Below are 18,692 nucleotides of genomic sequence, written 5' to 3'. Positions count from 1 at the left end.
TCCAGTGCTGAGCACATATTCCAGTGGGGAGATTCCAGGGTATGTCATCACCTGACACTCCCTGACTTGTCCTTTTAGGAGACTTGAGAAGTAACTAATCCTGCTCGGTCTTAGGAAGGCGGCAATCTCCCGTGTAGCTGAGCCTGAGTTCTTGAGATTTATGTCTATTTTGAAGCAATGAGATTGTGGTTTGCATTTGAAAAAAAATATTTTGTGTTTTTTCTCATGTGGTGAGATGTAGAACTCTTTGTTCTACATCTGGTGATGAAGGCAGAAGTATTTGTTCATAACCTCCTATCACTCCCATTCACAACCACTATTTGTCCAGTCTGATTCCATGTGCATTAACTTTCCCTGGATTATGCACTCAATCGTGCATTGTTCTATGGGTATCCTGCACTTTAGTATCATAGACGACTTAGATCAGGAAGGGACAGGAGGATCTTGCACAAATTTCATTCGAGCCTACATTGAAAGGGCCACATGGCAATGTGTGGATACAAAGTAGGGCAGAGAGAATTTGTAGAGATGCCCAAATGGTGTCTAGTACAGTTACTAGTAAGACTAAGAAAGATCAGGCTTTGGAATAAGAACATTAGCAGCATCCAGACAAAAGCATTCGTGTGAAAGTCAGAGGCATTTGGGGAGATGCTAGCTGCAATCAGAAGCCGTATGGCTTCCAGCATATTCATTGGCTAATTCAGCACTGCTGGTGAAGAAATTGAGCTTCCATGTATAGTATAAAAAGATGTGGTATCCAACTATTCACTGCACTTTAGACAAAAGGGCAGTAGGGTAAAGAGGAAAGTCAGATGCTAGAAAGGAAAAGGTGTTGTCTGGGGGAAAGGACACACAAGTCAGATAGGTGTATCAGGTCAAACCTAGAGAATATGAATGACAGTCCCTCCCGCCCCCCTTGGCAACCGAAGATGTGGGTCCAGGAAAGACATGCGAGGCAGGGCATGCTTGGAATTTCCTTTGCAGGGTCCTTAGATATAGGGTTTAGGGGAGGAGAGGCTTGTACGCAAGCCTAAAGCAGAGCTAAATTGATGCAAGAGGTCTTAATCTCAGGTCTGGTTGAGTGGTCGCAGTGGTCCAGCCCAAAGGGAAGTAGCTATTTAAACTCTAGAAGGGAAACAGATGGGTGGGGATGGTAGCAGAAACAGCTGCCTCTTGCTGAACCCTTACTACTATTCTCAGCTCATACCATGTGGCTTGTGACTTTTATAAGAAACTTCCTAGTGCCCTGGCTAGTGTGACTTAGTTGGTTGAGCATTGCCCCATGCACCAGAAGGTCTCTGGTTCAATTTCTCCTCAGAGCACATGCCCAGGTTGCAAGTTTCATCCCCAGTAGGGGGCGTGCAGGAAGCAGCCGATTGATATTTCTCTTCCTCTCCCTTCCTCTCTCGCTCTCAAATCAATAAAAATGTATTTTCTTAAAAAAAGAAAAGAAACTTTCTAGCTGTTCTCAAAGCAGCCTCTTGGTATCTCATAAAATTAATGACATGCATTCATCCATCTGTTCTATAATTGTCAATCTATCAAGCACCTTGTGGGGATGAAGAATAGAATAATCACTAGGAGGTGAGTGGGAAAAGCTCCTGGTGATGGCTGGCTGGTCCTGGGCTCCAGTTCAGGGGAGGTGACACAGCTGTGGAGCCAGCAGATACTCCACAAAATATAGGTGAGCAGAATTAAGGGAGGAGGGACCACACAAACACCTGGGTTTGAAGAATGATTTGGATTTTCCAAATACCCCAGCTTGTTACAGATTGAGTATTAAAGGCAGGCCTGGATTGGTGACCTCACTTTCATTTTATCTTAAGCAGAGTGGACTCTGATATAAAGGGTCAAGGAATCACAGGTCCCATGTTCCTGTGTTGCTCCCAGGAAGGGGTCCTCCTGGGAGGCAGCATCTTCAGGGTCCACTGGCACATTAGACAGAATAAGTGGATGGGTAAAAGGACCAGGTTTCTCTGGGGCTGCTGAACCTGACTGTCTTCTCCAGGTTTTCACTGATCAGCACCCCCATCACTGATCGGGGTCCCCATACTCCTGTCTATTATTGACTCTGAGGGTCTCTCTTGGAGTGAAGGAATTTTAGGGCCAAAAGAATCATTTGAGCCTTGCCTTACCCCTCCCAGACCTGGGTACACTTAGGGATGGGTGAAGAGAATGATTACTTTTTTCCACCTGGGGAAGTTCATGGGACCATGCCCTTGGCCTCCCAGGAGAACCAGGAACAACTGCTTATCTCCACATCCACTTCCAATACCAAGCAGTTCAATAAGCCTGGACTGTGCCAGGGGTTAGGGCCTCCAGGAAACAGGGCTGTTTCTGGATCCGGCAGCCCTAGAACTTCTCCCTCTTCTTGCCTTTCAGCCCACGCCACCCTCACCGTAAACATTCCACTTGGGTGGAAAGGACCCTCCATGGGGACAAGGCCCAAGTGACATCATTGCCAGACAGCAAGTGCCAAAAAAATGTCAAGTGGGTGGTTTCATCACAAAGACTGAACCAACAGGTAGATGAGGGGACTGGGGTGAATCATGTTTGACAGGCAAAGGATTAAGACATAGCAGTCCAAAAAAAAAAAAATCCCATTTCCTTGAGACAGGTTTCCATCTATAAAAAGCCAGTTGGCTGGGGACACTGCATCAGACCCGAGTGACCACGCAGCCTGCTCTTCTCTGCACACCAGGTGGCTCTCCTTCCTCCGAACGCTTACCATTCGCTCAAGGTATTTTCTTTTTATTGGGACCTCCTTGGCACTATGGAAGTTCTGTTATCAGAGTTATAGCCTCTAGGAATAGCTTTGTTGTAAATGCAATCATAGTTTGCGCTTGAAGTGACTTAAGATGTTATCAGTGCTGCCCCATCAGCTCTTGCTGTGACAGAGAGAAGAGGATTGGCTTGTGTGAGACCCTCCATTAGCAGGATAAACCCTGCTAACCTTAGGGTTGGTAGAACTTGTAGTGACATTATACCTCTTTCTTTATTCATAACCTTAATACGGGGAATTTTATTCTTTCACCAAAGCGTTTTATGAGAATTTGTTATGTTGGTACTTTGTCTGCTAAAAAAAAACAACAACACCAGTTTAGACAACAGAGAATTTATTCCATGAAAGTACAACTTATACAGGAAAATAAGACATGGGCAGTAGAAAGTCAATGTAGAAAGTCACCCGCATAAAGCAATAAGGACAAGCAAAGTGCTGTGCAGTTTAGGAGGGAGAAGGCTTGCTCTAGAAATGCCTCCCAAGGTATCAGATGATGATCATAGGGGCCATCTGTGACCCAGGATGTTCAGGTAGTACTTGAACGAGCAGACTGAAGAGTAGGGTGTGAGCGAGGCTAGAGGGGGATCAAGTGGGGTTCTGGAGAAGTCAGTAACTAGCTGATCGGTGATAAACCATTCTGTTTTCAGAAATGTGTAGGTAGGCTGAAGTTACTGGGTTGTTTTTTTTTCCCCCCCAAATCATATCACATTTCCATGTGATCCAATATTGTGCTGTCATATTTCTGCCAGGAGCCTGCGGCTGTGTTGCGTTGCTAATTGGGTTTTAAGTTGTGCCAGGAAGAAAGAGAGCACTGGGAGAGGCCCTGAGTGGAGCTGAACAAATTACCTTTCGGTTCTCCCTGTTCAAAGGTTCAGAAATCACCAGGGAGTTCTTAGTCATAAATGGAGGAAGGGGAACATTTGCTTCTTCGGAGACCTGAGCTGGCATTGAACGTGGCTCCTTCCCTAGCTAATCCCTGTTTAAACCATCTGTTCTGTCTCTAGGTCCAGCCTCCTTTGAACCATGAGTTCCCACCAGCAGAAGCAGCCCTGTACCACACCCCCCCAGCTTCAGCAGCAGCAGGTGAAACAGCCCTGCCAGCCTCCACCCCAGGAGCCATGTGTTCCTCAAACCAAGGAGCCGTGCCACATCAAGGTTCCTGAGCCATGCCACACCAAGGTTCCTGAGCCATGCCACACCAAGGTTCCTGAGCCCTGCCACCCCACGGTTCCTGAGCCATGCCACACCAAGGTTCCTGAGCCATGCCACACCAAGGTTCCTGAGCCGTGCCACACCAAGGTCCCTGAGCCATGCCACCCCAAGGCTCCTGAGCCATGCCACACCAAGGTTCCTGAGCCATGCCACACCAAGGTTCCTGAGCCATGTCCCTCAACGGTCATTCCGGCACCAATTCAGCAGACCAAGCAGAAGTAATGTGACCCATGCCCTTGAGGAACCAACCATCAAGTGCTGAATCCCCTCTCCCATTCTGCTTGAGTGCCATTTTCCTTGTAATTAGCATGCTGTCACCCTGAGTTACAGTCCTCCCTCAGTTGTCCCCTAAAAATATGTGCTATGAAGCCTTCCTTCCCAAGCACTCTGGCCCTCTGAGCTTCTGAATGAGGCTGAGGGTCTTGGTACCTTAGAACCTTAATTTCAGCTGCTCAGGATTCATCTCAAGAGGGACTTAAGGTTCAATCATGCGGATCAGCTCTGTTCTGCCCCCATTAAATGCACTTTCCATTTCACTCCTGACTGTGTGTGTCGTGATCTGACTCATTGTCTTTATTCCTTTCCCTTGTGAAATAGGACCTGTTCCCAGACAGGTTGGTGAGGAAGGGCATCTTTCAGAGTCTTTGGGTCCTGGTAGTAGGTGGGTGGTATGTTTCCCCACCCCCACCCCACTGCTGACTTTTCTTGGGCTGGCATTGGGAGGTTGTGTAATGCCACCCAGAGGCTGTTCCTTGGGCATCCAAGGCTGGAGCAGGGCTCGCCTCCTGCGACTCAGTGAGTCACACTGGAGTCTAGTTAGTGCCTGTCCGCGCTGACTCTGACTGTCTAACCCTGAGTGCCCTACTCCTACACCTGGCCTTCAGATTGCTCACTTATCTAGCCAATTTCTGTTTATTTCAAAGGATGCCGTTCCTACATATGTGAATCTGCTCCTCCTCGCTCATTTCTTTCTGACACCTGTGACTGTGTTTCTCAAACATACACAAGCACTCGCAGCCTCCACGTTGAACTCAATCAATCCTCTCCCATTCACTGAGTGCCTTATTATTTCTTCATGACCCATTGGTTATTGAGGAAGGTGTTGTCAAGCCATAGAACTCTGCCAGGAAGGGAATGAGGATCCTTAGGGCATTTCTAGTCATCTAGAGGGATGTACTTCACTCCCCACCCGACCCCTCACACAAACACACATACACACCCATGCAAGCTAGATTGGGGGTTTCCCAGAGTAACACACCAAAGCTGATCTACTGTATCCTCAGGATGCAAACTGTTTTCTTCACACACAGTGTAGCAGGAACCACAGGCAGTGAGGACTAGAAAGCCCACCACCCCATCTTCCTAGAATATAAAAATGTTTACAGAGAAATGAAGCATGGTAGAATTGTTAGCTATGCATTTATATATATGTGTGTACATATTCATATTCATATTATATCAAAATATGTTTCTTTTTATTTTCCTGGGAAACACAGCAAATTTTCCTGCAGAAATATAAAGAGATGTATTTTTCCTTAGGTTGTAAATGAAATAATGAAAAAACCATGAGCATTTAGTATAACACAAACAATTGTGATAGTTTTGATCATCATGTTTTAACCTGACCACATTCTTTAAAAACTATTTGTAAAATGTTCATCCTAAAAGTTTTATTAATCTGTCTTCTTGTTTTATCAATAGGTAAGGTCTACTATCATATCAGAGTAAACAGTGCCACCTAGCATCAAATAAAGTAGTCAAACAAACAAACAAAAAATGTGTCCTAATCATGTAATTTATTAGTCAGCATAGGCTAGCTGCTATAACAAACACCCCCAAAATGGTTGTGGCTCAGTCCAGTAGAAGTAATTTCTTACTTGTGTCCAAGTCTAGCGTGGGTTGGGAAGGCTTTTGCTCCACGCAGTCATAAAGGAATCCAGGCTCCTTTCCTCAAATGATCTCACCATCATTGAGTACCTTGTCTCCCTCTGAATTCTTTCAACCCTTTTTATTTCTATAAGATCAGTAATGATGTCTTCTCTTTGCTAATTTCAGTAATTCGAGTCTTTTCTCTTTTTGGTCAGTCTACCTATAAAATTGTCAGGTTTATTGATCTTTTCAAAGAACCAACTTTTAGTTTATTAATTCCTTCTTTTTTTCTACTTTTTATTCATTTATTTCTTTATTATTTCCATTTTTATCTTTACCTGAGATATAGTTTGTCTTCAAGTTCTATAAGGTTATTGATTTGAAATTTTTCTTCTTTTTTAATGTGGATGTTTCCAGACTTAAATTTTTCTGTATGCACTGTTTTTACCTGTATCTTGTGAGTTGAGTAGGCTCTGTTTGTTTGTTTTTTCTCCCAAAGAATTTCCTGATTTTCCTTATTATTTCTTCATGACCCATTGGTTATTGAGGAAGGTGTTGTCAAGTCATAGAACTCAGAAGCAGAGAGGATAATAAATGTTACTGGGCTGAGGGGTGGCAAATATGTGGGGATATTGGTCAAAGGGTAGAAACATTCAGTTACAACATGGATAAGCTCTGGGGGTGTAAAGTACAGTATGGTGACTATTCCTAATAATACTGCGTTGTGTACTTGAAATATGCTAAGATGATCATTATGTGTTCTTAACACATACACACAGATGGTAACTATGTGAGCCTATAAATATGTTAAAGTGATTATGATGATCATGTCACTAAGTAAATATGATTATCTTATTTACTTTAAAATATACAATTTTATTTGTCGATTATACATTGGTAAAGCTGGAGGTTGTGGGGAGATGGAAGAAAATAACCATCATTCAAAAGAATAGCAAAGTATAAGAATTTCTGTATTCATTCTCCTCTTTGCCTTTATTAGGTTTGCTACTATTCTCTGAGATAGAATCCTTTATCCATTGTTCTCCGAGGGTCTTGTATATACCTCATGAAATTATTCCTCTTAAGTGAGCTGCATTGCCCGCACATGAAATGGGTAGTGTGGAAAGTAAGAAAGGAGGGCCACAAAGTTGTTTGTATTCTTGAAATAGCAAAGTCATTTTAATCTAGGCTCACAGTTTACTTCATCAGTACCCTCAAGAACTGCACTGGCTGGGCCCTGGCTGGGTGGCTTGGTTGTTCAGAGCATCATCCTGTAGACCAAAAGGGGAGCGGGTTCCACTCCTGGTCAGAGCACATACCTAGGTTGAGGGTTCAATTCCCAGTTGGGCCATGTTCAGAAGGCAATCAATCAATGTTTCTCACATCCATGTTCTCTCTCTCTCTCTCTCTCTCTCTCTCTCTCTCTCTCTCTCTCCCCCCCCCCCACCCCCTTTCTCTCTCTCTAAAATTATAAAAACATGTCCCTGGGCGAGGATTAAAAAATATATTTAAAGACAAAAAGCTGCCCTATCTGGGTAGTTCAGTTGGTTGGAACATGGTTGCGGGTTTCATCTCCAGTCAGGGCTCATACAGGAAGCAGCCAGTGAATGCCTGAATAGGTGGAGCAGCGGAGCAACCTCTCTCTCTCTCTACTTCTCAGGGCATCTCTCAAAGTAGGTGTCAAAACGACATACTTTGATCTCTTTTCTGTGGTGTTATAGTAAACGGAAAGTGAATTTAAAGTTTAACAGAAGAAAGAAAATATAATCCCATCACAAACAAAAATGTGCTTTATTCAGGAAATGGAAGAATAGGTACAGTTGCTCAGGTGGTAGGAGCCCTCTGCCCAGATCACAAGATCACAGACACAGAAGCCATCGAGGGAACCCTCTGCTGCCCTCCCTCCCCCTCGGGAAGACAGCTGCTGCTCTTCCTTCTGAAGCTGGGGAACAGAACGCTGGTGCAGCGGAGGACTGCCCTTTTTTAGCTTCCTTTCCTTCTAGAATAGACTCAGAAGGAAATCATTCGCTGTCAGGAATCGTTACGGGCACATCAGGCTGAAGGGTGGAAGAGCTTCTTCTGCGTCCATGATGGGCTCTGAAGAGAAGATGAAGGAGGGGCTGGGGAACGAGGTGAGCCAGTTGTCCTTATTCTTCCCTGTCCCTGCGGAAGCTGTTAGTTGCTCTTGGGTGGGCACTTCTGTTGGCATGGTGCAGGAGGTTGCACAGGTGGGCATTGCTGCTGGCACAGCTGAGGTGGGCATGGCTCAGGGCACTTTGGTGGTGGGCATGGCTCAGGGCACTTTTGGGGTGGGCATGGCTCAGGGCACTTTGGAGGTGGGCATGGCTCAGGGCACTTTGGGGGTGGGCATGGCTCAGGGCACTTTGGGGGTGGGCATGGCTCAGGGCACTTTGGTGGTGGGCATGGCTCTGGGCACTTAGGTGGGCACACGGGAGGTGGCTGGCAGGGCTGCTTGCACTGCTGCTGCTGGTAAGACATCTTTCTGGAGTCTTAAAACCTGAAGGAAAGTACATGACAGTGATCACAAGAAGGCATTCCTGGAGATAGAGAACCCAACACTTAGGTAATACCTTGAGATTTATCTCTCCAGTCTCCAAGAATTATGTTTTTATCTCTTAAGTTCACTTTAAGACTCTCTGGCTGTTCCTTTCATCTTTATAAAATCATTTCATCGGCCCTGAGAAAGACTTGTCTTTCTGCTTACCATTTTTCCAAAGAAAAAATTGCTGAAAAAATAAAGTCATATGTTTTGTATGAAAATAACATCTTCATGAAAGTCCATTACAAGTTCTAATATTATGGGCAACCTCATGAGCAATTCCTATCATCATTATCTCTTGTGAGGTCCCAATAAGCTGACTTAGGCACACAACGAAGGGCTGTTCAGGAACAAGGCAAAGAGCCTTTGAATTCACACCACAATGGAAGGGACACCAAAATATACGTATTAAAAAACAACAACAACAACAAATACTTTTGTCTTTCCTCTCCTTCACACCTAAGCTTTTCTATTAATTTGTTTTTTTGTACAGGAAATCAAACTACCTAAAAACAAGTGAAAACAGTATATCAATGCACCCCAATTCTAAGGTTTCATCAAATAAGTAGCATCAAACCCATGATCATGATGTAGGACATGCTAAACTTGCTGTCTTTAGGTAAATTCAACAGTTGAAAGCACCAGAAAAAACAGTTGAACTCTAGAAATAGACTCACCGCGTTCTCAGCGTAGATCAGAACTCGCCGCTGGGAGGATGGCAGTGGTACCGCAGGCTGCCTCTTTATAGGGCCTGTGCGCGCTCCACCCAGGGGGAAGCGGAGCCCTAAACTGACCTGGTCCAATCATTTCCCACCCAAAATGCCAATCCATCCATACAGGCTTGACAGGGACGCTGAAAACAGAACGCATCCTCTCCAGGCTCTCCTCACTGAGCTCCGTGCTCATGACTCACCGAGGCCCTGGCTTAGCTCTGAGCCAGTGACTTAGGGCTATGGGAGAACTTGGGGGATTCTCTAACTGGTGCGCAAAGGCTCTCCTTCTTGATTGGGGGAGATGACCCTTTCCCATATTTCACCTTCCTTGAGTCATAAAACTTTCTGCCCTGTTCCACTTCAGCTGGTTGTCATTTTGTTGTACATGCTGAGTTGAAAAAATCCTTTCTCTTTACCCAGAATGTCCTTACATGCATTTGTCTTTGATCCTATGGCCTGCTGATCTAAGTCCTCTTTTCTTCTAAAACGGGCTGAGGTAAGGCTGCAGATCATCTCAGTAGATTCCCCATAATGATACTAGGGACATTCAGTAAAATGTGACCCCCGTGGTCCTATTTGCACTGTTTTGGTTCTGCAAATAGAGGACACAGAGCCAATTCCTTTGTTCTTGATAAATCTGTACCACTTTGGCCACATGGAATCTCCTGGGACCACACTTTAGCTATTGTTATTCAAATACTCTGGCAGACTTCAGAGTGGGAATCAGTCTCCTCAGCACTTTTCCTCCTCGCTGCCCTCACGGTTGTACATTTGAGCTCTTTTATTTTATTTTTTTAAAGGAACTCTTAATCACCATTTAATGAAATGCAGAGAAGCGAACAAAAATCACAAACATTCATTAAAGTCTATTTGCTGAACCACACCCATGTGGTTCCCTCAGATGTTGCCTACAGTAGAGAGCAAGATGCCGTCCTTCCTTGTTCACAGATTAATGGGCAACACAGACCAACACGCCAGCTATCAGGGTGCAGTGTTCCGGTGCCCACCCAGAGGCGGTAGTTGAATCTCCTAAGACATGTGCCCTCAGCTTTTCCCCTTCCATCAGGAAGTGCATGAGGTACCAGCCAGGGTCTTTTCAGGGTCACACACTCCCTATCCTGAGGTCTTCTGTGCCTCAAATGAGAGGTGACCACAGAAAGAGGCACTGAAGTTATTTATAAAAAGCCTTTTGGAAATGTTTCAACTGCCTACAGGGGAAGTTTTTCAGTCCCCAATTCCTAACAGCGTCTCCAAAAGCAGGAATACCGCTTGTGTTATGGGAGATGGCCTCAGATGGGAACAGAATAACTCAAACGTTGGCTGTATGTCCATGTTAACTCTGCATTAAATACATAATTTGAATATTTCATCTGCCATTTCATGGACATCATTTTCTATGACCAATAAAGTCAGAAACTCAAAAAGTTGGCATATAAAGTGATTTTAAATATAAAAAATATTAAGAAGGTTATATGAGACATGTGATGAGTAAATATACTGGGCCTTATGGGAATAACTAGAGTTTGGGAAACAATGTCCTGGTATGTTCTCCAATCTTGGATACAGGTTTGAATTCTGCTTTTTCAGAGTAAGCTCTCAAAAGTTCTTCCACAGTTTCTCTATTGGATCTTGGACCTGAACTAGCCTCTTTTCCTTACTGCCCCATCAGGTACTGAAACATTTAGTTTTGAACTATGGCTGATGAGAAGGCCCAATCTGAGATAGGAATCAACTTCCAGCACTGAATTTATGTTACTGTGTAATGTGGGAACACACTTGTTACAGGATCAGCATCTCCCCAACCCACCTGAGCCAACACAGCACTAGCCTGCTGGTACTGCAAGAAATTCTTGCCATTTCCTTATCAGAAAATAAAGCCTTTTTATTCCATAAATAAATATCAATTTTTAAATTGCAAGAAGGAAGTATAAATAAAAATAACATTTAACACTCACTCCAACACTATGTAATGATTGAGAGGACATAAGGAAGGGAGTTAGATCAGAACACTAAAAGTCTGAAATCGAAGTGAAACTATGAACTTAAGCTGATCATATATATTTGCTTTCTCTTACTCTACAAACAATTTTTAGGTCGTTAAAGACAGTCATTTCTGAAATATGTTTTCTGTTTGTTGTCCATCCTCCTTAAGACCTCCAAGACCCCTCCACCTGCCACATTATCTTCTCTTATCTGTCCAGTTGGTGTATATCAGTCACTGAAGACCTGATGGCATTGCAATTTGTGATTTCTCCTCCTTTCATATCTTTACAAAATCTACCTGCATCAGTAGGGCAGACTCACTCTTGTGTATTAACATTGTAAAGTGATGTTGCTGCAGCTTCCTTGTTTTAGCCAATACTCAGGAAGCTTTCCAAGAACTTGGTTTCATCATTTCAAAAGGAGGAAGAAGAGAAAGAAGAGGGCGAGAAAGAGGAAAAGGAGGCATAGGAAGCCAAGGGTCACTGAATCAACCCAGCAGCACACCCCCTCAGGTTCCCAGAACTGCTCTTGTTCTTGTCAGTCAGGAAGGGCTTTGGGCCAAGATTACCATTAACCATGACCATACAGGGACAGAGCCATCATTTCAGCACCTTAAGGCCAGGTGTCTACAGTGTCATCACCGAATGGTTCCTATAGACTGAACCACACTGATGTAGTTCCCTCAGATGTTTATTGTAGTATTTGCTTTATTGTGGTCTGGAACCAAACCCACAACATATCTGAGGTATGTCTATACATCCCCCGCCTTTTGTATCTACTCCTCAGACGTAAGATGGCCCTATTTGAACTTATTCGATCTAGTGAGATCATCGAAAATCTTTCCTAGAATGTAATTTTCCAAAGAGAGAAGAATGAAGCGAAGAAAGAACACCTATCTACCCATGCTCCCCAGGTAAGGCGAAGGCAAGGCAGAAACACTGAATTATCTAAGGTTCTAACTCAGGGGGCAGATTCCTAACACCTGCCAGGAAACAGGCAGTTTTATGTGAAATCAGCAATGGTCATGACTGCCAGGAATAGGCTGCCACCCTCAACAGGTTAAGAACAAGGTATCTGCAAATTGTGTCATCACCACTGAGTCCAAGGTAGTTGGGACACAGACTCGGGCACGCCAAGGGACTTCCCCTAACACAAAATGACTCCTTGCATCCTCATAACACACCCAAAACATGATTTCTTAAAGGAAGACTTGACTTCCATAACCCAGGATATGTGAATCGCTTGCCTAAATCTGATGTTGCAGTAACAGGGACATCGGTTTCCGAGGACACACCTCCTAAAAGGTAGCTGCTGTCCATGACAATGAAGACACTAATGTTTCTTTAGGTGTGGTGCCCCAGACCCCTCAAAGCAAAAAGCCGGCTGCATACTTGGTCCCTGGGGAGTCAGCCACAGGAGCAGCTCCTATCAAGTGAGGAGCCCTCAGATGGCTGCTTCAGCCACCCACTCAGTCTTGACCCCTGAGACCTACTCTTCACCAGCACCTCCTCCTTGGTTAACAGGGAGTCTTTGTGACCAGCTGATGGGGGAGGGAGATCCCATGCTTGATTCAGTAAATGGGTGAGAGCCAAAAATGAATTTTTCCATCCCAACAGCGCGACCTTAGGTTGGGCCTAAAATACAGAGGTGAGGGGAAACTCTCCTAGCAGAGAGGAAGAAACAAAGAGCAAGGAAATCTAGACACAGATAATTGTAAATAAAGGCAATATGTTAATAATAATGATATGCGAGGTTTAAAATTTATGTATATGACAACAGTAACACAAGAGCCGGGGATTAAGTTAGTGCAATTAAGGCACTGTGTGGTTCCTAGGGATTTCTGAGGAAGAATTTAAGTACTATTGTTTATCAGATTATAGGAAGTCAAATATGTTTATTGTGATATCTACAGTGTCCTCTAAAAAACCAACACATCACTTTTCGGCCTTTTGGCTAAGATCAAGTGTAGCATCTGTCCTTATCAGTTTAATATCTGGTACTTCCTCTATCTGAGGACCTTATAGGAAATGTATTTTTGGGATAGGGAGATGGAATAGGAGCTTGCTCCGTCCACTTCACACATCGACCCAGTATTGTAGTATCTCTGGGAACAGTGCAAAAACAAAGAAACAAACAAAAAACCCAGCAAATAAATATGTATCCCTAAAAAAACTAATGGGAAGGGATGAAAAATAAAAACATTTATTTATCAATCTAAAAAGAGGCAAGACAGGGTGGAAATGGCTGGGGGGGGTCAATTAGGGGGAAAAAAGGAGACATATGTAAAACTTTAGACAATCCTATATAATAAAAGGCTAATATGCAAATCAACTGAACTGCGGAATGACTGGTCGCTATGACACACACTGACCACCAGGGAGCAGATGCTCAACGCAGGAGCTTCCCCCTGGTTGTCAGTGCGCTCCCACAGGGGGAGCGCTGCTCAGCCAGAAGCTGGGCTCATGGCTGGCGAGGACAGCAGCGGTGGCGGAACCTCTCCCATCTCAGTGTCAGTCAGATATCCCACGAGGGCTTCCAGACTATGAGAGGGCGCAGGCTGGGCTGAGGGACCCCCGAGTGCATGAATTTCATGCACCGGGCCTCTAGTAAAAAAATAAAAAATAAAGTAAAAAGGGGCAAGAGAAGAGACATAAAGAAATACTAAAGCAATGGGGGAGGCGCTCCAGTTCCACTGAGGATGTAGAAAGCCAGAGAGAGCTGCACTCTCGCCTTAAAAAGAGTAAAAGTCACATAAACTATAAAAGCGTAACTTTTCTCAAGCCCATAAAAGCAGCAGTCTCAAAACAATCCAAGCCTTCAAACAGTCAGGAGGCGGAGCGTGAGCACTGGCTCGAAACCTCGGGAGAAAGAGATGCTAGGAGCCATACATCAACCGAGAAAAACTCAGCGAAGATGTCTAATACATTTCCAGCAACTAAGTATCAGCCAGCATGGCAGTAAGGAGCCCAGATGTCACCGAAACAGGGGACTTGGCACCCACTTGAAGGTTATCCTCCGTTTGGTACTTGTGAGAAATGCTGGGAATAGGGAGGGAGGCCCGAGGATGCCTCCCTCCTTGGTGCTGACACAGGGGAAGGGAGCAACCGTCACTGTAAGAAAGGCACAAAGCCCCACCAATAGCCTCTCCTCTTTGGGAAAAGCAAGTCTTAAGCTTCTGGGGAAGGGGCAGCAGATTCTATTGCCCCCCCACACACTTACCCCTTCCAATCCCCCGCCCGTGCACAGAGAAAGACCACTGTGGCTGGGGCAAGAGTGGAAGAAAAAGGCCTTCTACTCCTAAGGAAAATTGAGGAAGCGGGCTTGGGTCCCAAATCCCTGTACCAATATTATTAGAGGTCTCTTATACTAGGAGAGGGCAGAAATTCTCTCTCACGAGAGACCTACCAACAATACAAGAAAGAGTTCGGCTGCTGCAAGAAGGAGGCGCAAGACCCCTGAAGAGTTGCTACCTTGTTCTCCTAGGTGCTGACAGTCCCGCGCTGGGTGTGTTTTCACATGGCTCCATTGATGGCCTTGAACAGGACAGCATCATCCCTCCATTTTCTAGGCCAAAAGGGTCACCGGCTGAACCTGAAACTAATTTTTTAAAAAAATGTATGTCCATTGTAATTTAAAAATTTGAAAATGATTTAAATTTTTTTAAATGTCACAGGCTGGGGCCTTCCGGAAACTCTACATTTGCATATCTACACACTGACCTTTTCGTGATCCTCATGCCCATGAGTGGCTTGTGATCTACTAGAAACCCGAAGTCATCTTCTCTCATTTTCTTCAAATCTGATTCAGCGTCTGGGCTACATCCATTTAGAAGCTTTGCAACTCATGCTCTCAGAATATCATGGGCTACTTCCTCCTACAAAAGTTAATCTAATTGATCCCCTATGAGGCCATCTGTTTTGAAATGGCATTTACTATGATTTTGTTAGTACACCCAAGAAATGAAGCTTCAAAGCCATTAACTCTACTATTCAATTCCTGGATCCAGATTCAAAGAAACCAACTTAAAACAATGCCAGCAAATACAACCAAAGGTATAAAGGAATGATAACATTTAAAAGGTTCCAATGTACAAACACGAATATGATAACTGATATACATCATAGATCATCAAGAAATGGTGAAGTTTTTAGAAAAGTAATGTTAGAGGAGAGGATATTCATGCACTCTCAAAGAGCCACTCACCAAATGACTAATTGTAGAAAGAAAAAGATATGTCTTACAATAAACAGATCTGGTAGGCCCCTCCATTGAGCCAGACAAAGGACCTGTCCTCCGCAAACAAGGCAACATCACCAGGAAGCAAGACGGTAGTCAAGAACATTCAATGGGTATAAGAAATCATCTGAAAGTATTTCAGTGTAGATTTATGTCTCCACCAGTAGTACAGAGCCTGGCTACAAAGTGTAGAAATGTCCTGTCTTCTGTAATCAAGGCGGTTACAATACAAAGCTGAAGGGAGAAGGTACTTTTCTATTCATCCCTCAGGTTTTATGTCACATAACTTTCTCCAGGTGAATGCTCTTCCTTTGCATCCCCTTAAAACTATCCCCACACTTCATGAGATGGACCACAAAGATGATCGTTGGTGCACACATCCCACACTGTCCTCCAATTTAAATTTGGGCTGCTTTCCTCCTCACTTGTCCCCCTGCCCTGCCTTCCTCTTCTATTTCTTCTTCGTGGGGTACATCCTCACAGGGTGTCTCTCTGGCACCACCTCACTCCTCAATTGGCTGCTGGTGGGAGGCCGTTCCTTTGCTCTCATTGGTTGCTGAAGAAGAGGCACATTCAAGGATCTAGGGTCATTGTTAGGGTTGTCAAGGGTCTGGGGGAAGGGTCCAGTGTTAAGGGGTATGGTCAGAGGTCAGGGGCCATAGGTCAAAGGTAATGGGTGAAAGGTCAAATGTCACAGGTCCAAGGTCAAAGGGTGAAGATTGAGGGTCAGTGGTCAAGGGTGATAGGACAGGGTTAAAGGTCATGCAAGGGCCAAGTGTCAGGTGTGAAGGGTCATTATCCAAGGACCTAGGGTCTAAGTTCTAGGGTTCAGTGTCTGTTAGGTTTCAGGTTAGGGTCGTTAGGGTTGTCAAGGGTCAGAGTGAAGGGTTAAGCATCAAGGGGTAGGATCAGAGGTCAGGGTTCAAAGGTTATGGGTCAAGGGTGGTGTGAAGGGTCGTTGTTCAAGGATCTAGGGTCTAGAGTCCAGGGTCTAGTGTTAGGTTTCAGGTTAGGATTGTTAGGATTCTCAAGGGTTCGGATGAAGGAGCAAGCATCATGGGGCAAAGGTTAGTGGTGGAAGTTAAAGGTCAGGTCAGGGGTCAATGGTCATAGGTTGGCATTAAAATGCAAGGTCAGGGGTCAAAGATCAAGCATCAAGGGGTAGAAACAAAGGTTCAATGTCAGGGGTCAAAGGTCAAGGGTCACAGGTCAAGGGCCAAATGTGAAGGGTCACTATTCAAGTATGTAGGGTCTAGGTTCTATGGTCCAGGGTCTAGGGTTAGGTTTTGGGTTAAGGTTGTTGAGGGTGTTAGGGGTATTAGAGTTGTCAAGGATAAAGTGTCAAGGGTTAGATTAAAGGTCAAAGATCAGGAGTTAAAGGTCATGAAAAAAGTGTCAGGTGTGAAGGGTCAGTGTTCAAGGAACTAGGGTTAAGGTTTTAGGGTCCAGGGTCTAGGGTTAGATTTTGGGTTAGAGTTAGGTTGTTAGGCTTCTCAAGGGTTAAGTTAAAGGGTCAAGCATCAGGAGTAGGGTCAATGGTCAGAAGTAAGGGGTCAAACATCATAGGTCAAGAATCAGGACACCGATAAAAGGTCAAGGGTCTAAGGTCACGGAAAGGGATCAAGGGTCAAAAATCCATGACCCTGGAGTACCCTGGGTAGGTAAAAAAGTGGACATCACACATAAGCTGTAGAGACTGTCCTGGTTCCCAATCCAGCTGTGCCCCATCCCAGCTGAGGGAAGCGCCGAGGCCTGGTTCTGACCTGTGGAATGGGAATGATGTGCTGGGCCAGCTCCCAGCGGGCACGGGCTGGGTGGCAGGGTGACTCTTACTTTCTGCAGTAACAGGAACTGGCCAGCAGAGGGCGACCGCCTCTGCTGCCTCCCAAGGCAGGCAGCTGGGCTGGGCGGAAACCACACCTGGTTCCCCTTCAGAAGGGGTAAGGGGGAGGCAGAAGGACGGCTTTGGGGCCAGGTGGGCACCCAGCTGCCCTGGGAGGCCTGTTCTGCCTACCACCCTGTAGACGGGTCCCCTCTGGTGGCCGCACTGCGCAGGCTGAGCCCTCCAGGAGCTGGATGTCAGCAGACTCAGTGCTCTCAGCATTTCCTCCGGGGAGAGGCAGGGCGGAGGGGAGAAGGGGGGCAGAGGGGGAGAGGGAGGGTGGAGTGCCCACCTGGTGTCTGCACCCCTCTGCCTAAGGGGTCAACCCCCCGGCCCCTCACAGACTGGTTTGAGGACCTGGGGCTGCAGGCAGGACCTGGGGAACTGGTGACCCGCTGGGGCCCGGGCTCAGCGGGTCCCTGGAGCTGCAGGGGAGCGCGGAGGGTGCTGTGTGCTGAATGGGGGCCCAGGGGATGAGAGATGCTGCCATGGGGGTGGGGTGGCATCAGGGACTTGGACCAGGAGGCGCCGGGGCAGAGCCACGTCTCAGAGCGAATGCAGGAAGTCTGCTGGTTTGCAGACCCCGAATCAACTTCATTTTGAGGGAAAACAAAACCTGCCAGGAGAGGCAGGCGGCGTAAGCCAGACGGGAAAAATCATGGCACTCTGTAAGCAAAGCCACAGACGGCGAGGGGAGGCGGGACGTTCTCCAAGCAAGGCCCTCGCCCCAGGGCAGCGGGAGGGACCGAGGGACAGAGAGAGCAGCCGCCCGGAGGCACTGGTGCCATGACAGGACCCCTGTCTGATGGGGGTGGAGGAGGGGGTGAGGGGAAGGGTGAAGCCCATCAGAGCAAATGGCCACAGGGTGAAGGGCCGCTTACCCAGAGGTCACAGGTCACGGAGACAGAGGCTCTGGGCGCCGAGGGTTCCATTTTCAGCTCTGTCCTTCCACTGCTGTGTACCCCCGAAGGGAGAAGCCACTCGCCCTCTCTGTGCCCCAGTAGTTTCACCTGCACGATGGGCACGTGATCAGGGGGGCGGAGCCACGTGATCAGCCAGAAGTGCGCACGTGAACACAGTGTGGGGTTTTGTTAGGACGGAGGAGGGGCAACTGAAGATGGAGGAGAGGCCACGTGAAGACAGGGGAGAGTGAAGGGATGGGGCCAGGAGCACCAGGAGCCCCAGAAGCTGACCGGGCAGGAAGGACCCTGCCCCGGAGCCCTCTGACGGAGCACAGCCCTAGACGCCCTGATTTCAGATTCTGGCACCCAGATGGGAAGAGCACTGTTCCTGTTGGTTTAGGGCGGTCTATAGTCATCGGAGCAGCAGCCTCAGGAAATAGACCCTCCTTTTGGGGCTTTTATTTATTTTTTATTGATTTCAGAGAGGAAGGAAGAGGGAGAGATAGAAACATCAATGATGAGAGAGAACCATTGATTGGCTGCCTCCTGCAAG

General features: G+C 46.1%; 2 protein-coding genes across 2 annotated transcripts; one reads left to right on the top strand and one right to left on the bottom strand.

Annotated features, from left to right (window-relative positions):
- Window positions 1–3,805: 3,805 nt before the first annotated feature.
- Window positions 3,806–4,216, top strand: LOC307093282 (uncharacterized protein; the record flags this gene model as incomplete). Its single annotated transcript, XM_079761258.1, has 1 exon — window positions 3,806–4,216. One exon carries the CDS (start codon window positions 3,806–3,808, stop codon window positions 4,214–4,216), a length of 411 nt encoding a protein of 136 aa, XP_079617384.1.
- A 3,822-nt stretch (window positions 4,217–8,038) lies between these two features.
- Window positions 8,039–8,362, bottom strand: LOC307093742 (uncharacterized protein; the record flags this gene model as incomplete). The annotated part of the gene is made up of 2 exons (XM_079762033.1): window positions 8,039–8,209; window positions 8,315–8,362. The coding sequence occupies 2 exons, from the start codon at window positions 8,360–8,362 to the stop codon at window positions 8,039–8,041; spliced, it is 219 nt and encodes a 72-aa protein (XP_079618159.1).
- Between the last annotated feature and the right edge of the window lie 10,330 nt (window positions 8,363–18,692).

The sequence above is a fragment of the Cnephaeus nilssonii genome (assembly GCF_951640355.1).
Source record: "Cnephaeus nilssonii genome assembly, chromosome: 21".
Taxonomy (NCBI): Eukaryota; Metazoa; Chordata; class Mammalia; order Chiroptera; family Vespertilionidae; genus Cnephaeus; species Cnephaeus nilssonii.
This window is presented reverse-complemented; position numbering and strand designations above follow the sequence as displayed.